A 22481-nucleotide genomic window follows, 5' to 3' on the forward strand; every position below is an offset into this window, starting at 1 on the left:
AGTCGTGTGTAGGGCAAAGTGGCTGTGAGAGGGCTACTCAAACTGATAAAAAGAGACACCTTACACAGTACATCTTAGTTCATTATTGTTTTTTAACTTTAGAACCATGTGGCCTATACACGGGATGACATCCGTACATAGTAGAAGGTGCACTGGATTGCTGGCAAATCCTTAATGGTGATTGGTTGATTTCTCACATGTGATTGATAGTTTAAATGAAACCTGAGGTTTTTGCTTTGCTTTCCTGTCCTGATCCCAGTCTTTTGTTTGATCTTCCCCACAGAGTTTCCATAGCCCTGTCGCTGATTGTGTCCAGCCTGGCGGTGTCTCAGCACTCTGTGGAACACAGAAAGGTAACCTCCTTCCCTCTTCAAATACATCTGTGGTGTTTCAGCACTTGAACTTACAGTGGATCTCCTCTTAGCGTCTGGTTAGCTAATAAGACTGACATCAGCATAAGAAATGTACTTCAACCTCTAAAGACCTTGAAGATGTTTGTCTTTGACCCATGAGGTTAGAGGAAAATGTTTAGCCCTTGTCTCTTCATTTAATTCAGTGGGCAGAGATGCCAAGCTGTTACAAACTGCTGCCCTCCATTTAGTTACTGACGTATCTGCTGTACAGTTTTTATAGTGTGTGTGTGTGTGTGTGTGTGAGAAAAGAAAGGATAAAGATTAAAAGGATGGTAAAAGGTGCACAAATAGATCCTCTAGTAAAGTCATTATTTAGTAGAATGGTACCACATTATTAACATCTTCAGATTTTTTACACAACAGTAATCCGCTGCCTTTAGGTAGACTGTATCAGGGCCAATGCATATCAATCATTTTCCGGTGATACTTTACATATTTTTAAATCTCCAAAATTTGATTCAACTCTTTAAAAATGCCTAGTAACAATATTACACTTCAGTAGTCTTTTATTTGGTTTTTGTATCATGGACTAGACACAGAAAGTATCTAAGCAGACATTTCCTCAATTCCAAGAGAGACAGACTGGCAGACAAGAAACAGACTGACAGACAAGAGAGACAGATTGACAGACAAGAGGGACAGACTGACAGAAAAGAGAGCCAGACTGGCAGACAAGAGAGACAGGCTGACAGACAAGAGAGCCAGACTGGCAGACAAGAGAGACAGACTGACAGACAACAGAGACTTGATGTGCTAGTAAATACAATCTGTGTATCGTGCTGTTTCCACAGACATTTTAAGCAGTTTGGGGTATTTATATCAGCGGAGGAATGTGTAGCTCAGCCAGCTGTCTGACCTTAACTTGATCCAAAGGGTGACAGTGTGAGAGAGTTCCATTGCTCTGGAAGACAGGGGCAAGGGTGGTACTGTTTCTTCTACAGTAAATCACCAAGCTTCTTTAATCACCTCTACTGGCAGTGTTCTCTGTAAATAGTTACAGTGTTAGAAAGCCACACTAGTCCACCATTTTGTCCTGGGATTCAGAACCCTCTTTATATATCATTGAACTGACCAGGTGCCAGGAATTTGAGCAACTAGACCCCAGCTATTGTAACTCTGCCTTGTACATGCTCATCACAGGATGGGTAAGCCTTACCTCAGTCAATGTCACTCATTACAGGATAAGTCTTACCTGTGTCAAGGTTTGCCATGAGGGATTGTTCATGGAGCTATGGATGTAGCTGGTTGCTCAAACCTCAGACTCCCAATCATTTAAATGGGCAAGGTCTGAAACCCAGGACTGCGTGCAGGTTTAGTGTGAGTTTTTAACAGTGTTGTCCTTATCTAAAATGGCTTGTGATACGTGATTCACTCTTCTCTGCACAGCACACGTAACACATCAGGTATAGAGAATTTGTGATGTTATTTTATTGTATGAGCTCTTTAATCAACAATTACAAATAGGATGTTGTTACAGAGAGCTAATTAATCCTAGTCAACAATGTCCCTCCCAACCTGTTTGAGCTCTGTATAACAGGAACAGTGTGCCCCGGACTGGATGGTTTGACAGTTGTAAGTCAGTCATCCAGAAAGGAGGCGGGGCCACAATACCAGAAGTCATCGTCTTAATGCGGTAGGCGAAGTGTCAGTTGTGGATTGGAGGATACGTGATTGGACTTGCCACGAAGGAGGCTTGACTAAAGGCATTTCAGGGGATGTGGCCAAGCAATTTGTTCCTTTTTTTTGGTTACAAGAGAACGGACCAAAAACGTATAACCGTGAATTCTTTATTTTGTTGTGTGTTTAACTTGTTTATTTATAACTGTTAGATGGCTAAACGCCCAGGAGTTGTCACTGTCAAGCCAGCATTAAAACCCGGATTACAACTACTGGACTAAGTTACTACTGACCGTGTATTCACCACCAGCACGGGAGCACCACAAAATGACGCAGAGCCATGTTTGGACATTGCCTTTGTTTATTATTATTTCAGGACTGAAACCCAGTATTATTTCATTGGTGTGTAGTTTCCAGCGCTATGATTGAACGGTGCCAAACCGTGAAACAGAAAATAAAAGAACCTTCACCATGAATTCCTAGCGTGCATTTCAACATGAAATACAAACTCCTGCTGGGAGCACCTCCAGCGTGCATTTCAATATGAAATACAAACTCCTGCTGGGAGCGCTCCCAGCGTGCATTTCAATATAAAACAGAAATGTTCTTCCCTGATATATCTTTCTGCTTTTTAATGCTTACCTATGCTTAACCATGCTTTCACCATGCTGTATTTACACTTTGCTATACTTTTACTATGGGTTGAACAGTGTATTTAATACATTATATATTTCTTACTAAATGGGGATCAATGTTTATGTTTAAGTGCACAATATCTAAATGTTAGTTTTACTTCTCATTAGTCAGGTCCTTGTCAAATGGCCCAAATATTTGTAAACAAGGAAGCCCCAGCTGCAAGGGCGCTGGAACTAGGGGTGCTGGGGGTGCGGTAGCACCCCCTGGCTTTGCATGGCTTCCATCACATACAGGTGATACAGTTTTGTTCAATGGCTTTCAGCACCCCCACTTTAAAAATTGTTCCGGTGCCACCGCCCAGCTGGGAGCTCCCCCCACCCTGTATTTCAACTGTATGGTTTGGCTAATGAGGCAGAACTAGGATACTGTTGTTTTTTTAATGTAAGGAGATTTCCTCTTTGGGGAGTTTAATGAGATTTTGAGATAAACTGAATAAAATCCCCAGGGAGAGTTCTGTTACAGCCGAGTTCCTGAGATGTGGAGGATTATCAGATGTTTTCTTACATGGCTGTGCGCAACGTGAAGCCTCTTCTTGCCCAGAGCCTCTAGAGAAGAGATCAAGTGGACTGCTGTGGAGCGCAGCATTCAAACTGCACTCACTAAATCAGAAACTGGAAGAATGTATAAGTAGTATATTATATGAATAAGTAGATCACTGAGTTACTTCTTGCTGCTAATTAATGTTGTAACTGTACAACCCTGTCTTGACCATCAGCCATATCCCCACCCCCCAGACCAATCCATCTGCCCCAGCCCACTTAGAAGGCTAACAAAAATATAAGGTATTATTAAGTATGATCTTGAGCAACCTATACCTCGTTCACACTTGTGGTTTAGGCCGGCCCAGGGCGGCCTTATCTCATGTGTGAATGTTCGAACAATGAAAAGGCGGCCCTGGGCCGGGTGAAATTTAGACCAACTTTTTGATGCGGCCTAAAGTACCAGTGCCGGACTATGTGCGTGTGGGAACCCAGCGCAGGCCCTGGGCCGGCCTTAATGCATCAAGGCGGTGACATATCTCAAACCACTCCCCTACGAGCGTAGTAGATCAAAACAATGTTGGTTTTAAGGGGTAGCACCTGGGATGATGCAAAAATGAACCCTTAGCGGTCCATTTATTCAGCGCTTGTCAGGCGCGTCAGGTCCAATTTATTTTCACAAGCGCTGTTTTAAATTTATTTTTTCCAGAGTAAGCCAGGTTTAAAATGTATTGAATCGCAAAAGGACAGTCCTGCATCTCCAGCCAAGCCCCACCCCTTGTTCGCTGTATTTTTCACATACCTCTTTATAGATGTGGATACTCTCCTGATAACTAATTTTATCACCAAACTCCTCAATAATGCGATCCAAGTCATTATTTTATTACTATAACATCTCAAAAAGCTCTGCAAATATCTGTGATATTCGGCACCAGAAACTCGTGACCTACGTCGTCGTAGATAGAAGAAATACAGGCACAGTAGAGACCACTTTATGGACGTTCAAACTAGCAAACCTGCAAGTTTGTCGAAGAACTCTCGGAAATACTGAGCAGCAGGCCAGAAATAAACCCATCACGGATCTTGGATTTTATGAAACCTACGGCGATCTCCAGCCCGGAAAATAACAATGGAGAATGCACTTCATCGTACAGCTTTCATTAAAACAGTAAAACTCTCTTGCGCTCTGTGTGTGTGTGTATATATATATATATATATATATATATATATATATATATTTCAGATTGTAGCTAAGATTGTAAATCTCAATATTGATAAATAATGCATACGACGTTGCATATTCAGTCACCATTAATGTAATAATCTGTATTGTGCCTAATGTAATGTACGTCCTTGTTTGCTGCATTTACGCATGATACAACACGATTGCTTCTTTCAACACACGCCTTTAGCGTATCTTATGCAATAAGTACAGTACCAACAGTGTTGCAAAAAAGAGATTGCCATATTTATGTCTGCAAATTTCCCAGCTCAATCTCTTATGCAGTGTTTGTAGTCACTGTTTGCATTCCCGACAAGCACTTCGCCGCAATTTAGGCTTCCTTTTCAGCCACATATGTGAACGCACTTAGGCCCCCTAAAACTGTGAACGGAAATTTTGAGGTGGCCCAGAGGTGGCCGAAGGCCGACTCGGTAAGTGTGAACGGGGTGTTATTTATCTGTGTACGTTTGTAAGTATGTCACTGTAACAGGGTCTTGCTTCTGGGTGTGTGCATTCACTGCTGAGTGACAGGCAGGAGATCAAGACAGGGGTTGAAGTTGAAACACCGGCACAGGCGCGCAGGATTTATTCACATACAAACAGAAAGTGAAAGTAAATACAAATGGTCATGTGACGTTACCAACGATGGTAACGCACAGAGGACTGCTACAGCAAGCTGTACAAAAAAATAATGCTAAATAAAACAGCACAAAAAACTATCAAAATAAAGGTGCCGTAATAACGGCGTGCGCTACTCCCTAAGACATGGAGGTCCCACTTTATACACCTCGCTCACTATACATTAGTGGGATTTACAATCCCTGAACTAATCTTTTCTGTTCAATCATAAACAAACCCCGATTTCAGATTACTAGCTGGGCCGTCGGCGGTTTCGCTTCTGATCCCGGGTCACACGGCGATCAGGATTACGCAGCCAGGTCTCCATGTCCGGGTAGCGTGGACGATCTTTTGCCCGTTGTCCGTGGCTTTGCTGCAGCCCCGAGGTGAACAAACAGGACCTCTTTATACCCGATGCCGTGCTGGAACACACCTACCTGCTGATTATCCACAGCTGGCAATCACACACAGCAGGCAGGCTATCCCAGGAGCATCAGGTACTTCCTTAAATTAATTACAACAATTTACACACTTATTTACAATATTTACACACAAAACCCACTCTTCATGTGCAGGGCTCCTGCCCTGCTACAGTCACTTTTAAACTTTTAAACAGAATCTCCCAAGAATCACACTACTTTCAATGTTAATGGAATAAACTCATTGGTTGTTCTAGTTTTGGGGCTATTTTGGTTCTTGTCATGACAAAGAATGTTGTGTATTTACTGAGAGTAGCAACACAATATGGATTCAGTACTAATCAAAAGTGAGTTTGATAAAACCTTTGAACACACCTGTAGGGATAAGGGTCTGTAAAAATGTGAATATGCATTAAAACATTTGTTCCTCATACATATCTACAGTATCACCTTCTCAGTGGACCTCCCATGTCACTGTCTACCTGCTAAATACAGAGTTAGAAAGGGATTTAGGGAATGTCAAATGGGATACCCTGCTAGTAATAACACCATGGCATGATGTCAAGAATTGTCATCAGAAAGTTATTTTGTTGGCTCCATATGTAGTAAAAGGCCCCTCAGTTATTGGCTACAGATCTGAACACATGGTGCTTGATAAAGTAGTTGAGAGACACTCACTTGTGGCCAGCAGGTGTGGCTTGGTTTTTGTGTATGCAGAAAGAGTGAACAATGTCATGCAACAAGTGACTCAGACTCCAGTTCAGCCCCTGAATGACGGTGTGACCTTTTGGTGCAAGTCCTTCGATGTCTCTTGGTGCCTTGGCCCTACCTAAGCTGTCAAACCAGGTGGAAACAGCAGATATCTTAGTTATCCTGCTCCTTGGGGAAAATTAAATATCATGAACAAATGAAGCCAAGTCTTTTATTTCAGCTATTAACGTAAGTCTAGATGTAAGTTACTGCCAGTTAGCACTTTTAGGTCTTGGCACACAGACTTTAGACTGTTTTTAACTAAGTTTAAATCTTGGTGGCAAGAAAATAAATCCATTTTAAATTCCTTTCAAAGCCTTGTCATGTTGTCTGGCTGGACTGAGGTAACCAACCTCTGGATGGTAAACTCCTGGATGTTTGTCAGTTCTGAATACCAGGCAGGTACAATTCCTCTGTGTCTTCATTTCTAATAGCATTGCCTTGTCTCCATTTTGGCCTTAAAATATGAAGACACTGAAAGGCACACCCCACAAGCCCTATGCCCTGCGGATTATTGTGCCTGACATATATTGGAGGAAAGAATTAGTCATTATTCTTATGAGAGCCTTCCTTTTGATTTAAATATATTCATTTTATCACACACTTGAGATGACATATCTGATGTCCAAGGGAGCTGGCCAAGACAGCAGCTGTAACGTTTCAGAAAACAACATGAACCTTACTAAATAACCCTGAATCGAAAGGCAGTCACACTGCAATGGCAACGGTTCTGCATTGGGAATAGCACCACAAGGGTCTCAGTAGTATCAGCCATTGATAAAATGGCATCACAGTAGTAACTTGGCATACAAACGATATCATGCCAAAATCAGTGTGCTTCCGGTTTTCTGTGCAAAGTGGTATTATAATGGTTTTCCAAATGGTATTTTTAGTGTCTTGGTTCAAAATGTGAATCCTTATTGAGTGATTGTGTCTGTCCGACCGTCTGTCTGGACAGGATAACTGGCAATTCATTTCCACCTTCTCCAAAAGTTTATCTTAAACCCCTGGCCTCCTGCAGACCTTTCAGATTCTATTTGGGTATCATAGCACTTCCAATAAAAGTATTACAGCAGCTTAACTGTTGTAACACAACACTTACAATAGCTGCCAACAAGGGAAGGTTCTCCAAAATCCAAAATCTACATGGTAATTTAGCTGTTTGCACTTTCTCTGATTAATGTCTTACTGTAGCATGTGAAACCTGATCTATTTCATAGTGGCTTAACTAGGAGTAGAAGTAAGTTTTCATACTGCCTTGTCAGATATAAATACACTACAACAATTTGAAAAATAAATACAGAGTTTTGAAAACCTGATGTGAGAAGAGGAGTAGGGGCTGGTTAGCAAACTTACAAAAACAGCACTCAACAACTTTTCTTCTAACATTGTTAGTTTGGCATTTTCACTTTATAATAAACTAATCATGAGAGAGGGATATATAACGATATGCAAAATATCAATTGTTTTCTGTGTACAATCAGCAAAGCCGTGAAAAAAAGAAAATATAATTGTCAGTAAATGTTAATACAGCTAAAGCCTTTTGCGATTGTGTTATTACATAAAGAAAATATATCTGTGAAATTTAAACATATTTGAAAATCAAAACATATTTTCTACAGAAACCACTATTGCTATGTTAATTAAAATACAATAAAATTATTTTTACTTTGATAGCTGGTATTATAAGGATTTAAAAAAAAAAACATACAACATATACAATGTGCAATATTAGACAGAAAGAATGTATTTTGACACACCAGCGCATGTACCTGAGTTTAGATGATCAAGCAGCAGTCTTTTCTCAAGGAGATTGAAAGAGACTTTCAGAAGCACAGGTTATTATTATTATTATTATTTTTTTTTTTTTTTTGCCCATCCAGATTCTCAAAGTCACTGCATCTCTGTGAGCTGATTGTGTTGAATCCGTACCTAGCGTTCTACCCGGCTATGCATTGTGCACGTTGCACACACAGGAATTTGAAACTGTTTCCTGCAGGCTCTCGAGCGTGGGCAGCTTGATGCTGGTGGTGACAGCATGTTGAATAGGTTGTCCTCTGTGACTGAGTTTCAACCAGCCTTGTCTGCAGTTGAGATAAGCGCTTACCCTGACCTTGTAAACTCCTTGCTAGTATAACACTACAGCAAATCTTTTGATTTGATGTGTGTTTTTGTATCTACAGTGCCAAGAAAAAGTTTGTGAACCCTTTGGATTTTCATATATTTCACATATTTCAAACCTAAAATGTTATTAGATCTTAATCTAAGTCCTAATAATAGATAGATAACCTGATAAACAAATGACACAAAAACATGATACTTTTTCAACATGTATTTCTCCACAAATTATTCAACATTCAATATTCATGTGTGAAAAAGTATGATAACCTTTAGATTCAGTAACTGGTAGCACCCCCTTGAGCAGCAATGACTTCAACTAAGTGTTTTGTGTAACTATTGGTCAGTCTCTCACATCGGTTTAGAAAAATTTTGGCCCATTCCTCCTGACAGAACTGCTTCAACTCGATGACATTTAAGGGCTTCCTTGCATGGACAGCTCACTTCAGGTCCTGCCACAACATTTTGATGGGGTTTAGGTCCAGACTTTTAGGCCATTCTAAAACGTGGAATTTCTTCTTCTGCTGCCATTATTTTGTAGATTTTCTGTTATGTTTACGGTCATTGTCTTGCTGCATGACCCACTTTCGGTTCAGCTTTAGCTCACAGATGGATGGCCTGACATTCTCCTCTAGAATCTTCTGATACAATGCAGAATTCTTGGTTGTGTCAATGATGGCAAGCCGTCCAGGTCCTGAGGCAGCAAAGCAACCCCAAACCATCACACTCCCATGTGGCAAAGTGGTGAGTACGTGCAGGTGAGTGCAGTGCAGAGCAGATTAATCACAGAGACAATGATTCACAGGTGCAAGGGTGTTTATTAATAATTATAATGACCAGAGTCTTAGGGCAAAACCTGTAAATAATAGTAATGATGGAAGTGGTACAGCGGCATGCATCACTTCTGTTTGTAAATCCCACGGGTTTGACCCACAACCAAAAGTCCGGATCTTGTTTCGTATTCTTGAAACAGACAATGAAGACAAACAATGTTACAAGACAGACTTAACAAACACTCATGTTTAACTAATTTGCAGGGTATCCTCCTAGATTGTATTCTAACCATTTACAAAGGAAACGATCACTTTCACTATGCCCCCTACTTATACCGTCGCTTATGACCTCTAGGTTAACGAGTGCATCCGCTCCTCCAATCCTCAGATGCCACACTGTCTCCCGTCCAAGTCATTGAGCTTGGGTGCCGTAGTTCAACCCCCTTCCTAAATGACCAAGTTCCACCTACCCTAAGGAATAAATTGTCATGCCATTTAGTTAAAGGTTCTCCGTTCCTTTTACATAGTGCCCTCACAGGTCGGGAGGGAGATCTAACACCAAGAATCATTCAATCTCTGTCACATCTCACCACCATGCTTGATGGTTGGGATAAGGTTCTTCTGTTCGAGCACAGTGTTTGGTTTTTGCCAAACATAATGTTTCTCATTGAGGCCAAAAAGTTCTACCTTTGACTCGTCTGTCCAGAGAACATTGTTCCAGAGGTCTTGTGGATCATCTATGTGCTCTTTGGCGGTTTTCAGACGGGCAGCAATGTTCTTTTTTAGAGAGCAGTGGTTTCCTCCTAGCTATCCTTCCATGAACACCATTCTTGTTCAGTCTTTTTCTTATAGTACAGCAGCACAATGTATCATACAGAACACTACCATGTGAATGTGTGCAGTTTTTTTCTTCTGTATGTAACTGTTGCAATATGTTATGCAGCACTTGTACAGTATAGTAGACTCAGACTGTGTATTTATTTTTATTAATAGACACTACAGCAGTTAATTGAATAACTGGTACCTGGACTGCATTTTGAGTTCCGCAACAAAACAGGCGTATTGATGTCTCAAAACATCTCTTTACAATGTTTATTTTTCCAGGCTATTGTTGAACTGAGTCAACTCCTCTTATTGTCCCTGTTTTTGCCCAGTCGCTTTGAAGTGATATACTGTGCATTATAAAGCCACCTGGTCTGCAGAACACAAAGCAGAGATTAAAATACTGTTCCTCATAATGGCAGTGGAATGGGTGTTTATTTTATTCAGCTTGATTAATTTATTGCGACATTCACATTTTTGGCTATAGTTACAAAAGAGTTAAGTGGATCCCCATAGATGTATGTTTTCAACATGACATCTTTAACATTTGCAAAGCAGCTGGAACCTCTTTATAACATTGCTTCTTATTGCTCAACCCCCCGTACACTGTACTGGGGTGCTGGTATGCAGAGCAAGTACATGCTGTTCTTAAAGTAACCAGCCCAGTGCCTCCACACACCATGTTGGGGGTTCATTATGTGAAGCAGGACCTTAATGTCTTTAACCTTCTCAATGCTATTGTAATGAGAAAACAATAATATTTTAATATTAAAGAAAAATATTCTGTACAGTGATACAGATATATACATATTATGGGATATAGCTTAGAAAGGTTAATTTTCCCAGTAATTCTGCAGTTTCTCCATGCTTTTCTAATGCTTAAAATATGCATTTACCATATGATAGTTTGCCATGGTTTTCAATATGCTTTACCATACCTCTCTGAGCTTGAGCATGTTTGTGTATGTTTTAGCAAATACAAGGCTCCCTCTTTATAAGGCTATAGTTTGGAGCCACAGTCAAATATAATTATATTAATTATATAGTTGTATATTAGCACCTTGTTCAGCATGGGCACTAAAAATGTGGAATTAAAATATTTGTTTCTATAAAACTAGGGTGTCTGCTCTGAAAAATAATTGTACAAATAGGTTGCCTTCAAACATGCAGTTATTTGTTAGCCAAAGGAAATCTCTCACCCCTGTAATGAATGTGAGTGGAGTTGTAAGGTCAGGATATTATTAATGTAAGGAAATGTAATATTTTTCCTGTATATATTTAGCCATTTGGCTCGGTTTTATTTTTTGAGTGGACCACACAGCTGCAGAGCTGCGTTTATTGCTTCACTCAAGCACAGGCATAGACAGCAGGCTGTTATATCACAACATATTCAATAAAATAAAATGTATAGGTTTCCTGAAATCATCTACCCATTTAAGAGCGGCATTCACTGGAGCAATAAAACAGTGGAGCTTTAACTTGCTCATCACCAATAAAAATATAACCAGCCAGATAGACCATGATGGAGGGATACAGATGCTTAACAGATGCTATGATATTGTAAAGGTCATGCAATGACAAGGCAAAATAGGTTAGTTTGAAAAGCGATCCGGCAAAAAGTCAGAAAATCCAACCAATTCCTGCTAAATTTGAATAAAATAAAACAAAACAACAACGTGACACGGTACACCTCATATTTATTGTTTATTATTTTATTATTCCTTCATGTGAAAGAATGTTGAATTTAGAATTGTTGCATAATGTTTTTGTTTCTTGAATGCATTGCTTAAGGGCCCTGTCTAGTGTTTAAACATTACTGTTCACGTTATAGCAGGGGGTTTACAAAGTCTCAGAATAAAGGCTAGAAATTCCATTTGTGCTGGCAGACTCGCTTCCATTGTGCAGCACACAGTCCAATATTCTCTCTGTACTTTCTCTGCAGGTCCCCCAGAGGATAGAAGCCCAGCAGCATGCCCCGGATGGGGAGGGGGGTGTGTCGGGCTCCTGGGGCCGCTGGGGCCCGTGGACAGCATGCTCGCGCTCCTGTGGGGGGGGGGTAATGGAGCAGACCAGGCCCTGTCTGCCAGCTTACCGCTCTGAAGGGGGAGGGTACCACCACAGCACCCCGCCACTTCCCTCAGGCAGAGTTGTGTCTGCCCTGCGCCCCTCTGTCCCGCTGCATCGTGAGGGCACCTGGCCAACGCGCTCCAACGGCACCCAGCACAGGAGAGCAGGAGCAGCAAGGGGAGGGCGATCTGAGGAACACAGACCTGACCGCAGGTACACATGGGGCTTGGGGCGCTGCAGCAGAAATAAGATTCATGTAAACTCTTTATATCCATGGCCTCTTTTCAATGTACAAACAAATCATACACTTTAGCAATGGAGGATGAACAATCAAACTGTTGTATTTGCATTGTGCATTTAGCAGCCCTTAAATAACTATTGAGTTGTTTGGCTTTGGTTTTTAGTACGAGTAACTAGTCAAACTGCTTCAGTAACTGTGTGCAGTGTGAAAACATTAACTTCAAAATATTACAAGATTGTGCAATAAGACATATCTTAATGCACTTTGGGGTGTTTGTAATATAAGTCTTACTGCACACCTCATTGTATGCTTTTGTGCTTACATAGGCAAAGCCAATGAACTCAATTGCAACCCCTGTACATGATGGAAGCCATGCATTTGGTTACTATATGTTAAGCTTTAAGGAAGGCAGCATGAACACATGTTTATCAATTTAAGTAAGCACATCTTTAATCACAGTCCTTGCTCCAATGTTTACAACATCTTTACCATAAAACGTTTAGAGCAAACAAATAATTTTATGATCCACTTAAATACTGCAATTTAGAAATGTTTACTTGCAAAAATAAGTTGAACAGCTGTATTTTATTAACAGCAGTCATTGTAGACAAGGACATTCAGCAGTCTTGCGCTCCGGTGTCATACGGATTGATTTTTCATGAGGAAATGGACCTCTAGCGGGTCCTTGTGTACGTGTGTTTTTAGTATTGCTCCACAAAGCGGCACCCCCAGTTAGCGGCATTTGTGACAAGCTGACTCGCGTGAGATTAAACCTTGCGATTTATAAAATATCCTGTTGTGACATTCACACACAGCTCATAGGATTCATTAAACAAGCAAGATTTATCATTGCACCAGCAGGTGCACAGTACCCCTGTACTTCCAGCCAGGGGGTGCTGCCCCAGCACCCCTAGTTCCCACGGCTCTGCATATACACATCAAAATAATGGGAAAAAAGCATACAAACCACATGCTGGCTGGAGGGGTTGCACACATTTGATTTAAATAAAATATATACAAATGACACATGTTTAGGTTCAAAATTCCCTGTGTTTCAGTTTTTATCAAATTAAATTTCTACATTTCTAGTGTTAACTATTAATTTTGGAAAACCCTAAATGAATCGAATACGTAATTATTAGTTTATGGCTAAAAGTGACTTTTTGGGGGACTGTATCACTATTGGGGCCTCTTATTTTTCTGTTCTATCTCATGAGCCTTTGCTCCCCCTGCTCTAGATTGGGTGTAGTCATCAAACACGTACTAAAGAGAACAAGAAGGCTTTTCATTTCCATCCTGTTCAGTCATGATAAACAGTCCAGACTGCTTTTACAACCAAAACTTAAAGGTAAATGTAATATGAGGCCTTTTATACTCTGTCGCTAGTTTAATTCCAGACAAGGCTACAGTGACTCTTGATTGTTTTGCATATAAGTTGAAGAAACATGCTATTTGAGTAAAAGGAAAATATGAAACAGGTGTAATTACAGAAAGTGTGATTATAGTTCCCTTTCAATCTCGAAATGTCAAATAAACAGTGTAGGGTCACTGAGACCTGGGAGCCCTTGTGGTTATGCGACATCAGCTTTGGCTCTCCCAGGTCAGGAGACAAAAGCATCCCTGCTCAACGCGCCAATCTCCCCCAGCTACATCTTCAGGCCTGCCATGGAAGAGGTGCTGCAACGATCTCATCGTGCGATGGAGTCATCAAAGTCCATGACTCACACATACCCAGCACCAGGAGCAAAAGCGATGGAGACTCAGAGCTACTGCTGCACAGACCATTGTATGCACTGTCCCGGTGCCAAAGCGGGACGGCGGGCTCTATCTCATTTTGGATCTCAGAGGCCTGAACATATTCCTGAAAGAGAGGAAGTTCAAGATGCTAACTGCAAGTCACATTCTCCAGTTCATCTGGCTGGGCGACTGGTTGGCGATTGTGGACTGGGTCGCATAGTTCCACGTCCCAATACGTCCTGGCCACAGAAATGACCTCCTTTTCGCCTTTCGGGACAGCGTATATGAGTTCTGTGTTCTGCTATTCGGTCTGTCTCTTGCTCCCAGGACTTTCTCCAAGTGCGCGGACGCAGTTCTGGCACCCCGTGCAGGGGGGTTAGGGGCCTCAATTACTTGGTCGGCTCATCTGTGGTCAGTCACGACAACAAGTCATGTCTCACACTCAATCTGGAGAAGAGCTCTCTGCAGCCGGCGCAAGTGGGGATCCGGCTGGATTCCCGCTCCGTGCTCGCTTCCCTATTGGCCGACAGCGTAAGTGCATTGCAAGCCTGTCTGTCCCTTTTTCATCTCAGACAGTCTGTGCAGGTGGTGCTGTGCCAACTGTTGCTAGGTCTGGTGGCCACAGCCTCCTCTGTCCTCCCTCTTGGTCTCCTCCATATGCTCCCCTTGCAGGCATCGATCAATGCCTAAGTAGTTTACCCAGCCTGAGACAGACACTGCCGGCTGATGGTATCTCGGTCATGCTGGCGTGCCCTGAGCTGATGGAAGAATGCTTGCCACCTCAACGAAGGAGTAACTATGGGTGTAATATACCGGAGAGAGGTGCTGACCACGGACTCCTCCAACCTCGGTTGGGGGGCGGTTTGGAACGGCAGGGGGACCCGTCGGGTCTGGACTGGCAGGTAGCAGTACGCCCACATCAATGCTCTGGAACTGAGGGCAGTTCACCTGGCCCTGCACCATTTTCAATCAGTGTGGCAGGGCAGGCATGTACTATTGCACATGGACAATACCACTGTCGTGGCATATGCCAATCGCAGGGGGTGGGGTGGGGCTACAATCCCCGGAGTTGCACCAAGCGGCGCTCCAGTTGCTCACCTGTGCACAAGTGCTTTTTCTGTCCTTCAGGGCAGTCCATCTGCTGGGGGTTTCGAACCAGGCAGAAGACCTACCGTTGAGGGGGGCTCCTCGGCACGCCAAGTGGCGCCTGCATCCCCAAGTGGTAGCCATTATTTGGCACAGGTTCGGCAGCGCAACAGTCAATCTGTTTGCCTCAGAGGAGTCCACACATTGCCCTCGTGGTTCTTGGTTCAGAGAGGCGGGGGCCCTCTGGGAATCGATGCCCTAGCCCACAGCTGGCCTCAGGGCTTGCTGTATGCCTTCCCCCCTCTAGCGCTTTCCGTCCTTGAAGAAGGTACAAAACGAGGGAGCAAGTGTCCTCCTGGTTGCGCCACACTGGCTCAGGAGGATATTATTTGCTGCTCTGAGCCAGCTCATTCAAGGATAGCTGTGGCAGATCCCACTATGCAGGGACCTTCGCAGTCAGGCTCAGAGACCATTTGTGGCACTCGGACCCCGGGTCAGTCCAGCTGTGGGTCTGGCCCCTGAATGTGAGCATCTCAGTGCCCTTGGACTCTCAGACTCCTTTATAGCCACACTACAGAATGCTAGAGCCTCTTCAAGGAGGTCTCAGTATTTTATTAATGGATGATTTTCCAGGAGTGGTGCTTGGCGAGAGACCATGACCCCACCTCCTGCCCCATGTCGGTTATTTTACAGTTTCTGGAGGACCTCCTAGAAGATGGTAAATCTCCCTCTATGTTGAAGGTGTACCTGGCTGCTATATCTGTGTGCTATGCCAAAATTGACTCTGTGTCTCACGGAGCTCATTTTTTGGCAGTGCAGTTTTTAAAAGGGGCTAGTCGGCTCCGCCCTGCCCTTAAACCGATGGTTCCTTCCTGGCGTCTGGACTGCATTCAGTGGACCCTAAATACTTGTCTTTTAAGACAACCTTTCTCCTGGCCATCACGTCAGCCAAACGTGTCAGTGAGTTACAGGCCCTTTCCATAGAGGGTTCCTATTTGTGCTTTGCTAGTAGCATTGATAAAGTTACTTTACGCACTAACCCAGCTTTTCTGCCTAAGGTTCTTTCACAGTTTCACTTGAACCAGTCGGGAGAATTGGAGGTGTTCCACCCACCCCCTTTCTCCTCTGAAGCAGATCAGAGACTTAATGCACTCTGCCCTGACAGGGCGCTGAGGTATTACATCGATAGCTGGCTAACCTACTCTCTCCAAGTGATGTTACAGCTCACTCCACTAGAGGGATTATGATGTCTTGGGCAGTGTTTCATGGGGCATCCCTACCTGACATATGTAACGCATGGACCACACCGCACATGTTTATAAGGTTTTACCGACTGAATGTGGCTACTTCAGCGGCGCCTTCTGTGGGGTCCAGAGTCCTTGAGGTGGGTTGCCCTCTTGCGCAGCAGCTTTCCAGTTGGTTCATGCCGGGGCAAGGCTTGTGGCTGTTTTGGCTCACTGTGACAGCTTGGGTATACATTTCCCAACTAATGGTTGACATTTTGAGATTGAAAGGGAAAGTTAGGTTACTTACTGTAACCCTGGTTCCCTGAAAAAGTAATGGCTTTAAAGTATTTAGATGTAACTAAATTGTCATTTTTTTGTATTTGTATTTTCCAGAGGGAGAAGTGGCGGGCGGATTGTTCCAGGGAAGTATGGGTATGGGAAGGTCCCCTACATCCTCCCTCTGCAGACTGACGCGGGGCAGGACCCCCCCAGAGACCATAGTCGTAGGAAGCGTCAGGCCTCTCGGGGCTACCCCAGGAGGAGGGGGCAAAGCCAGGGGTACAGCCAGCAACACCCCTCCCCAGGCTCCTACAGCAGCTACCACACAGGCCCCCCGCAGTACCACCCCAACCTCTACCAAGACAGTCTGGCCAGGCCGCAGCCAGCCGGGACCTCTCTTTACCAGCATGGCCAGGACAAAGCCTCGCAGCAGGGCCTGTACCCAGGCAGTAACCCCTCTATCCACCTGCCTATGCCTCATAGAACTCCCAGCTCAGCGTCTTTCATGTGCGTGGGAGCCTACAAGCAGTATAAGATATGCAACACTGAGGTGAGTGTTTGTAGTGGCTTGTGAGAATTCAAATGTGCACCATTCTTGGACACTCTTGTCAAAGGTCTCATGTTCATATATGTCTAAAAGAATCGCATTCCATAGCAGTCCCTTATTTAGCTTTTAAAGGTAGTATTTGGTAGAATTTTAAGGAAAAGAAACCTGATACTTTCCAGATAATTCAAATCGGGAGGCTTTCAATGCTTGTATTCCCTGGGGTTAGGTAGGAAGTCACTAAGTAGTGTTGGAAATCGGTACTTTCTTGTGGATACCAGGACCACAACCTTATAAGGCAAGACAGCTTCCCCCAGTGATGACACCCTGTGCATCTGTTGTTGACCCATACGTATGCTTCCCTTCAATGACTACTGGGACAGATGTGTAAAGGCAGAATGCCTTACCCTACTCAGACTGCTCACAAAATATATTTGGGATCAATATCCTTTCTTCAAAATGCTAAATTATTTGGCAGTCACATTTGTTTATGATCCCTGCTTCAAATGGTTTGATGCCTTAGACTGAAGTCTAGCTGCTGTATGTGCATTCTATGTCTGTGTAAGTATAATATATTACTGTACCTGCAGGGTCATCAGGGAGCAACTGTGGATTGAACCACCACATTATTTGTTAGTGCATTATATTATAGCGCCGAAAAATCCTCGGGATTCAAGAATCCAGTCTCTTATCCACCACACGTAATTCCCAGACAGGCTACAAAAAGCTGTCCTGGTCCCGGCATTTCTTTGATCAATTCTCTAGCTACCACATTCACAATTGACTATTAAGATGTCGGAAACCAACGAAGTACATGAAGCTTGATAACATGCAAACTCTGCAATGTGTATTCAAAAATTGCCATGTGTATTCTTTACACATAACATTTAATTCATATTACAAACACCCAGTACACAGCTTATCTGGAGCGCTGAGCACAACAAAATGAGAACTGAGCTGTGGTGACCCTCTGAAGTTCAACATTTTTAATTCAAGCCAGGGCATGTTGCAGGGGAAGCCTCAGGCAGCAGCGTCAGGTACAAGACCCTCCAGGAAAATCATTACAGAAGAATGCATCCTGTGCTACTTCACAGCTTATACCATGTAAATCAGTGGACCTTAACAGGCCCCATTCATCACCATCTGATATAGTTTATACTGTTAACTGCAGCCAACAAACAGATTAAAGTTTTAAAGGTTCTAAATCTGTCACATTGAAATGGTTGTGCCTGTCAATTCCGGATTGATGTTAGAGTTAGGGTTTAATATACAGTAAGTATGTGGTAGAATGTACTGTATAATGAATTTCAGAAATCCTTGCAGTGTTTACAACAAACACATCACATTACCTTCATCTCAACATTTTATTTTCAACATGATCCTGATTGTTTTGATATTTGTTTTATTCGCATCCCATAGAGTAGAATAATCAGATAGGGAATTGCTTTTTTCAAACTGTCCTCGAGAACGTTTGCCAGAAGAAAGAAGACTGTTCTTCTAAACACCCCAGTGTATGCAGTTCATGTTTGAAATGAGAGCTATGTTGTGGGAACAGAAAACTAGCATTGTTGCAGGAGGGATGGTGCTCTGGATACGCTGCAGTACTTACAGTAGAAGAGAATTATGTTTCTCCTGTGCAAGACCATATTGGCAGAGATATTTATTTAAAAGTTCACAGGGAAAAAGAAAGCTGATCTGTCTAGTTAATGTGTAACCTTTATTTGTAGATTCCTTTGATACTGTGGACCACAAAAGCAATGTGTTTTTTATTATGGTTCATTTATTAAAAGTTCATGTCAGAGAGTGCAATGTAGTTGTTCAGATTCAGCTCATTCCACTGTTGTCAGTTATTCGTAATTCACAGTTCAGATCACAACTGTGAATTACGAGCAAGAGCTGTGAATTATGACTTTAGGCAAAACATATCATTTTACACTATTAATATTTCAAAAGTAGAAAAAAAAACTTGCGCTAGTTCAGTGCAAGCAGCCGTTAATCCCTTACAGAGCTGAGGGACGGCCGTCACCTGCTAACCCCGGGGCTGGTCTCTAATCAGCTCCTACCAGTCAACCCAAGTGCCTGGCTGAGCTACTGAAGCCCTACCATATTACAGAAACTGCTGATTTATACAGGGGTGTTCTGAAAGTGCAACAGATGAAGGAATTCACACTGCATAGTAAGAGCTGTGAATTTTATTTTTAAAGGAAAAGCAACAGTTTCTGGGATGCACAGAAAGATGTGGCTCATGGGCCCTTGACTTGCTGTGGCAGTCTCCGATACAGATGTCTTACTAGATGTTGCAATGGACAAACGTTCAGTGATAAAATAGGATTTTTTTAAATGCATGCAGCAGGACAATGAGTGCTTCTGACAAACTGGAATATGTCCAGCTGTTTTGAACTGCTGTCTGTGTATAGTGTCTTCACAGAGGTCATTGGTGAATGGTATCCTTCACCTAAAACTGCATTAGGTGAACAATAATATTAGGTTTTATCAATGCTTTGCCCGGTTTCAGTACCTGATCTGCAAAATGACACAAACAGCAAAAGAGTGCCTGCAAAATACAAAATATTAGATAAGGATATGTACAGTCAGTAGACTCCATTATAAAGCAGCAACAGTTCATGTGCTGAATGATTGTTGGCTGTTGGTGTGAATATGGCCCCCAGTACCTGGAGTCCAAGCATGTGAACTGTAGATCTCTTCCCATGACCACTTACCCTTATATTTTATACTTGCAAGCCTAGCAATATGGTGGATCCCCCATTTAAAAGAACACCTATTAATATGCTATAGATCTGAGGCTGTCTGCATGAGATCATCAGAGGGAAACTGCAATGAAAATGTTTATTTCCCCACAAGAGATATATTGAAAAATCATCCATAGCATATTTAAACAGCCTGTTGTCTGTAGTGGAAACGGCACCATGATCTGGGGAAGTGCAGTTCATTAATCCTTCCCTCTGGATGAATGAGATTAATAATTCACTTCCGTTACAAAGTAGATGCCATTCCCAGAGAGATTGGAAGAGGCTCTTGTATCACTCTTCATAAGACCCTGCCATTGTATCTACCTTCAAAGTGGTTGTCACCCCCCCATCCAATTCTCAGCAATGGGAGTTACTAACTATACAACTGGTAGAAGAAAACAGTGCAAAGGTTAAGAACATTTTCACATAGAAAAAAAATGTTTTCACATAGAAGCCTTGTTGGTGTTTTTGTTAATTTCTTTTAGAAAAGCCTTAGTTTTCCTTTAGATAACTGTCCTTTATTGTCTGTGTTTCCATGCAGGCCTGTCCACCAAATGGACGCAGTATCCGTGAAGTACAGTGTGCCTCCTACAACAACCAGCCCTTCATGGGCAGAGTCTACGAGTGGGAGCCCTTCACTGAGGGTAAGGCAGCTCGCATCTGCTTGCAGAATGAATACCGCTTCTTTTTTTGTTACTCTCTGCATTGACTGCTCGATGCATTTACAAGGTGATAGGGCTTTAACTGCTGTACCCGCCAAGTTTACAATGCAGCCAGGACCTCTTAAGATCAAGTCCTATTGGCCAAGACAAATCTAAAGCAGATATATTTGATTGATCTAAACTGAGAGAAATATAGTGGAATTTAATAGAGCAAAATGTTGATTTCTATCTAATGTATCTTAATTGGGCTTAACTTGGTTCATCAGAGATTCAGACTCACATTATGCCAGTGCATCTGAAGTATAGTACAATAGTGGAACCCATTATCTGTCATGAATGCAGTCCTCTGTTTCTTGTATTCAATGTTTTATAAAAGTAATAAGCCCGACAGACAGTTCCCCATGCTGATGTAATTGCACACATGTGGTGTGAAACCCTCGGCCCATGGCAAGGTATGTAACTGTCAGCATAATCATGAGCACCAAAGGACCCATTTACAAAGCAATGTGTCCAGCGCAAAGTTTGCTCCACTTTGTTTTCTGAAAGATAAAGCAATTAGCTAACGTTAAAAAGCTATTCCAGATCTACTGTAAATACTGCAACTCGTTAACTTTCTATTAATCCTGCTGGTGTTTTTAGCAAGGGGCGATCTACATTCCCCAGAGCTCTATATTGTATTTCAAATCCTTAGGCCATCAGGTTTCTCCCTTCACTCATATTCTGAGACCTTATCATTTTACATACAGGGCGTCTCACCTATTGCGGCGCTTTCAAATGTGGACTTGACATTTAATACAGCCACAAAACCTGGCTTTTATTACTAATCTAAAAATAGACCTTCCAACAAGAATACTGAGAATGATAAACACTGAAGAGCATATAAGCAGGAAAAACAGAAATGCACTTAATTCAAGGTTGAATATTAACCCTTTGAAGGCAATATTGTTTACCGTGATTTAAATTACTGTAGGTGCTTATAATAAGAAAACAAAAAAAACAACATAGTGTTATAAAACATATTCAAAGAATGCTGAAGCATGGTTAAGGATTGTTTAGCCCAGAGAGGTATGGACATGTCTAAAAACATGGCAAACCATGGTATACTATGGTAAGTGCACAATATAAACTTGGGACAATCATAGGAAAACTACAAAATTACTTTGCAAATTTACTGTGGTAAACCTTTTTAAGGGCAGTGTGGCAGAGCAAAGCTCTGCCCTTTTAAATTGGCAGGGATGGGGTTAACTTCCCCTACCTGCCTGGGTTTATTATGTTCAGGTGGCTGGGGTTGATTAGTTGATTAGGTTGATTAACGATCAATCAGCGCCCAGCCACCTGATATAAAAGGAGGCCTCTGCTTCTCATTTGGGGAGAGGGAGCTGAGGAAGCAGGTTGGTGTTTGTTTTGTGGTTTTGAATTTTCTAAATCCAGTGAAGGCATTGCCCAGCCTGGAAACTTTATTTTTGTGAGTTTTGTTTTTGCTTTATTTGTGTTTGAGTATCTGTTATTTTGCCCTTGTGCACTTTATTTTTGTTTATTTATAATAAAATAGTTATTTTTTTGAACTGCAGTCTGTCTCTGGGCCTCTATCCACTCGCCAGCCTGCCACAGGCAGCTTCAGGTTCTCTACAACACTGATATGCTGGCTCTTAGATCTCCCTAACTGGCAGTTTTTGCAGTGATAGACAATTTGGAGGAATTTATGTTCAAAAACAGACTTTTCAAAGGTAAGAAGCATGTCCAATCTAAAATCAGGATTCTAAGCATGACTGTAATTCACCCTGAGGGCAGACAGTTTTATCCATTTATACTAATTGGCTTGATTGGTTTGAGAAATGACTAGCTGTTGTCCCTGAAACTTTGATCCCTGTGCTGGGCAGTCATTGAAGGACAGCTGACTGGATAGCTTTATTCAACTCACCCTTCGTCTTACACCATTACCTTGCAATGCTTACTCTCTCT

General features: G+C 42.3%; 1 protein-coding gene across 1 annotated transcript in view; it reads left to right on the forward strand.

Annotated features, from left to right (window-relative positions):
• LOC121299013 (thrombospondin type-1 domain-containing protein 4-like) overlaps nucleotides 1-22481 on the forward strand; it is a 193403-nt gene that overhangs the window by 17648 nt on the left and 153274 nt on the right. The window contains exons 3-6 of the mRNA XM_041226441.1: nucleotides 284-353; nucleotides 11870-12207; nucleotides 16678-17113; nucleotides 20399-20501. Coding sequence (XP_041082375.1) covers nucleotides 284-353; nucleotides 11870-12207; nucleotides 16678-17113; nucleotides 20399-20501 — 947 coding nt within the window. The remainder of the gene's footprint in view (nucleotides 1-283; nucleotides 354-11869; nucleotides 12208-16677; nucleotides 17114-20398; nucleotides 20502-22481) is intronic.

The sequence above is a fragment of the Polyodon spathula genome, chromosome 24 (assembly GCF_017654505.1).
Source record: "Polyodon spathula isolate WHYD16114869_AA chromosome 24, ASM1765450v1, whole genome shotgun sequence".
NCBI classification, from domain to species: Eukaryota; Metazoa; Chordata; class Actinopteri; order Acipenseriformes; family Polyodontidae; genus Polyodon; species Polyodon spathula.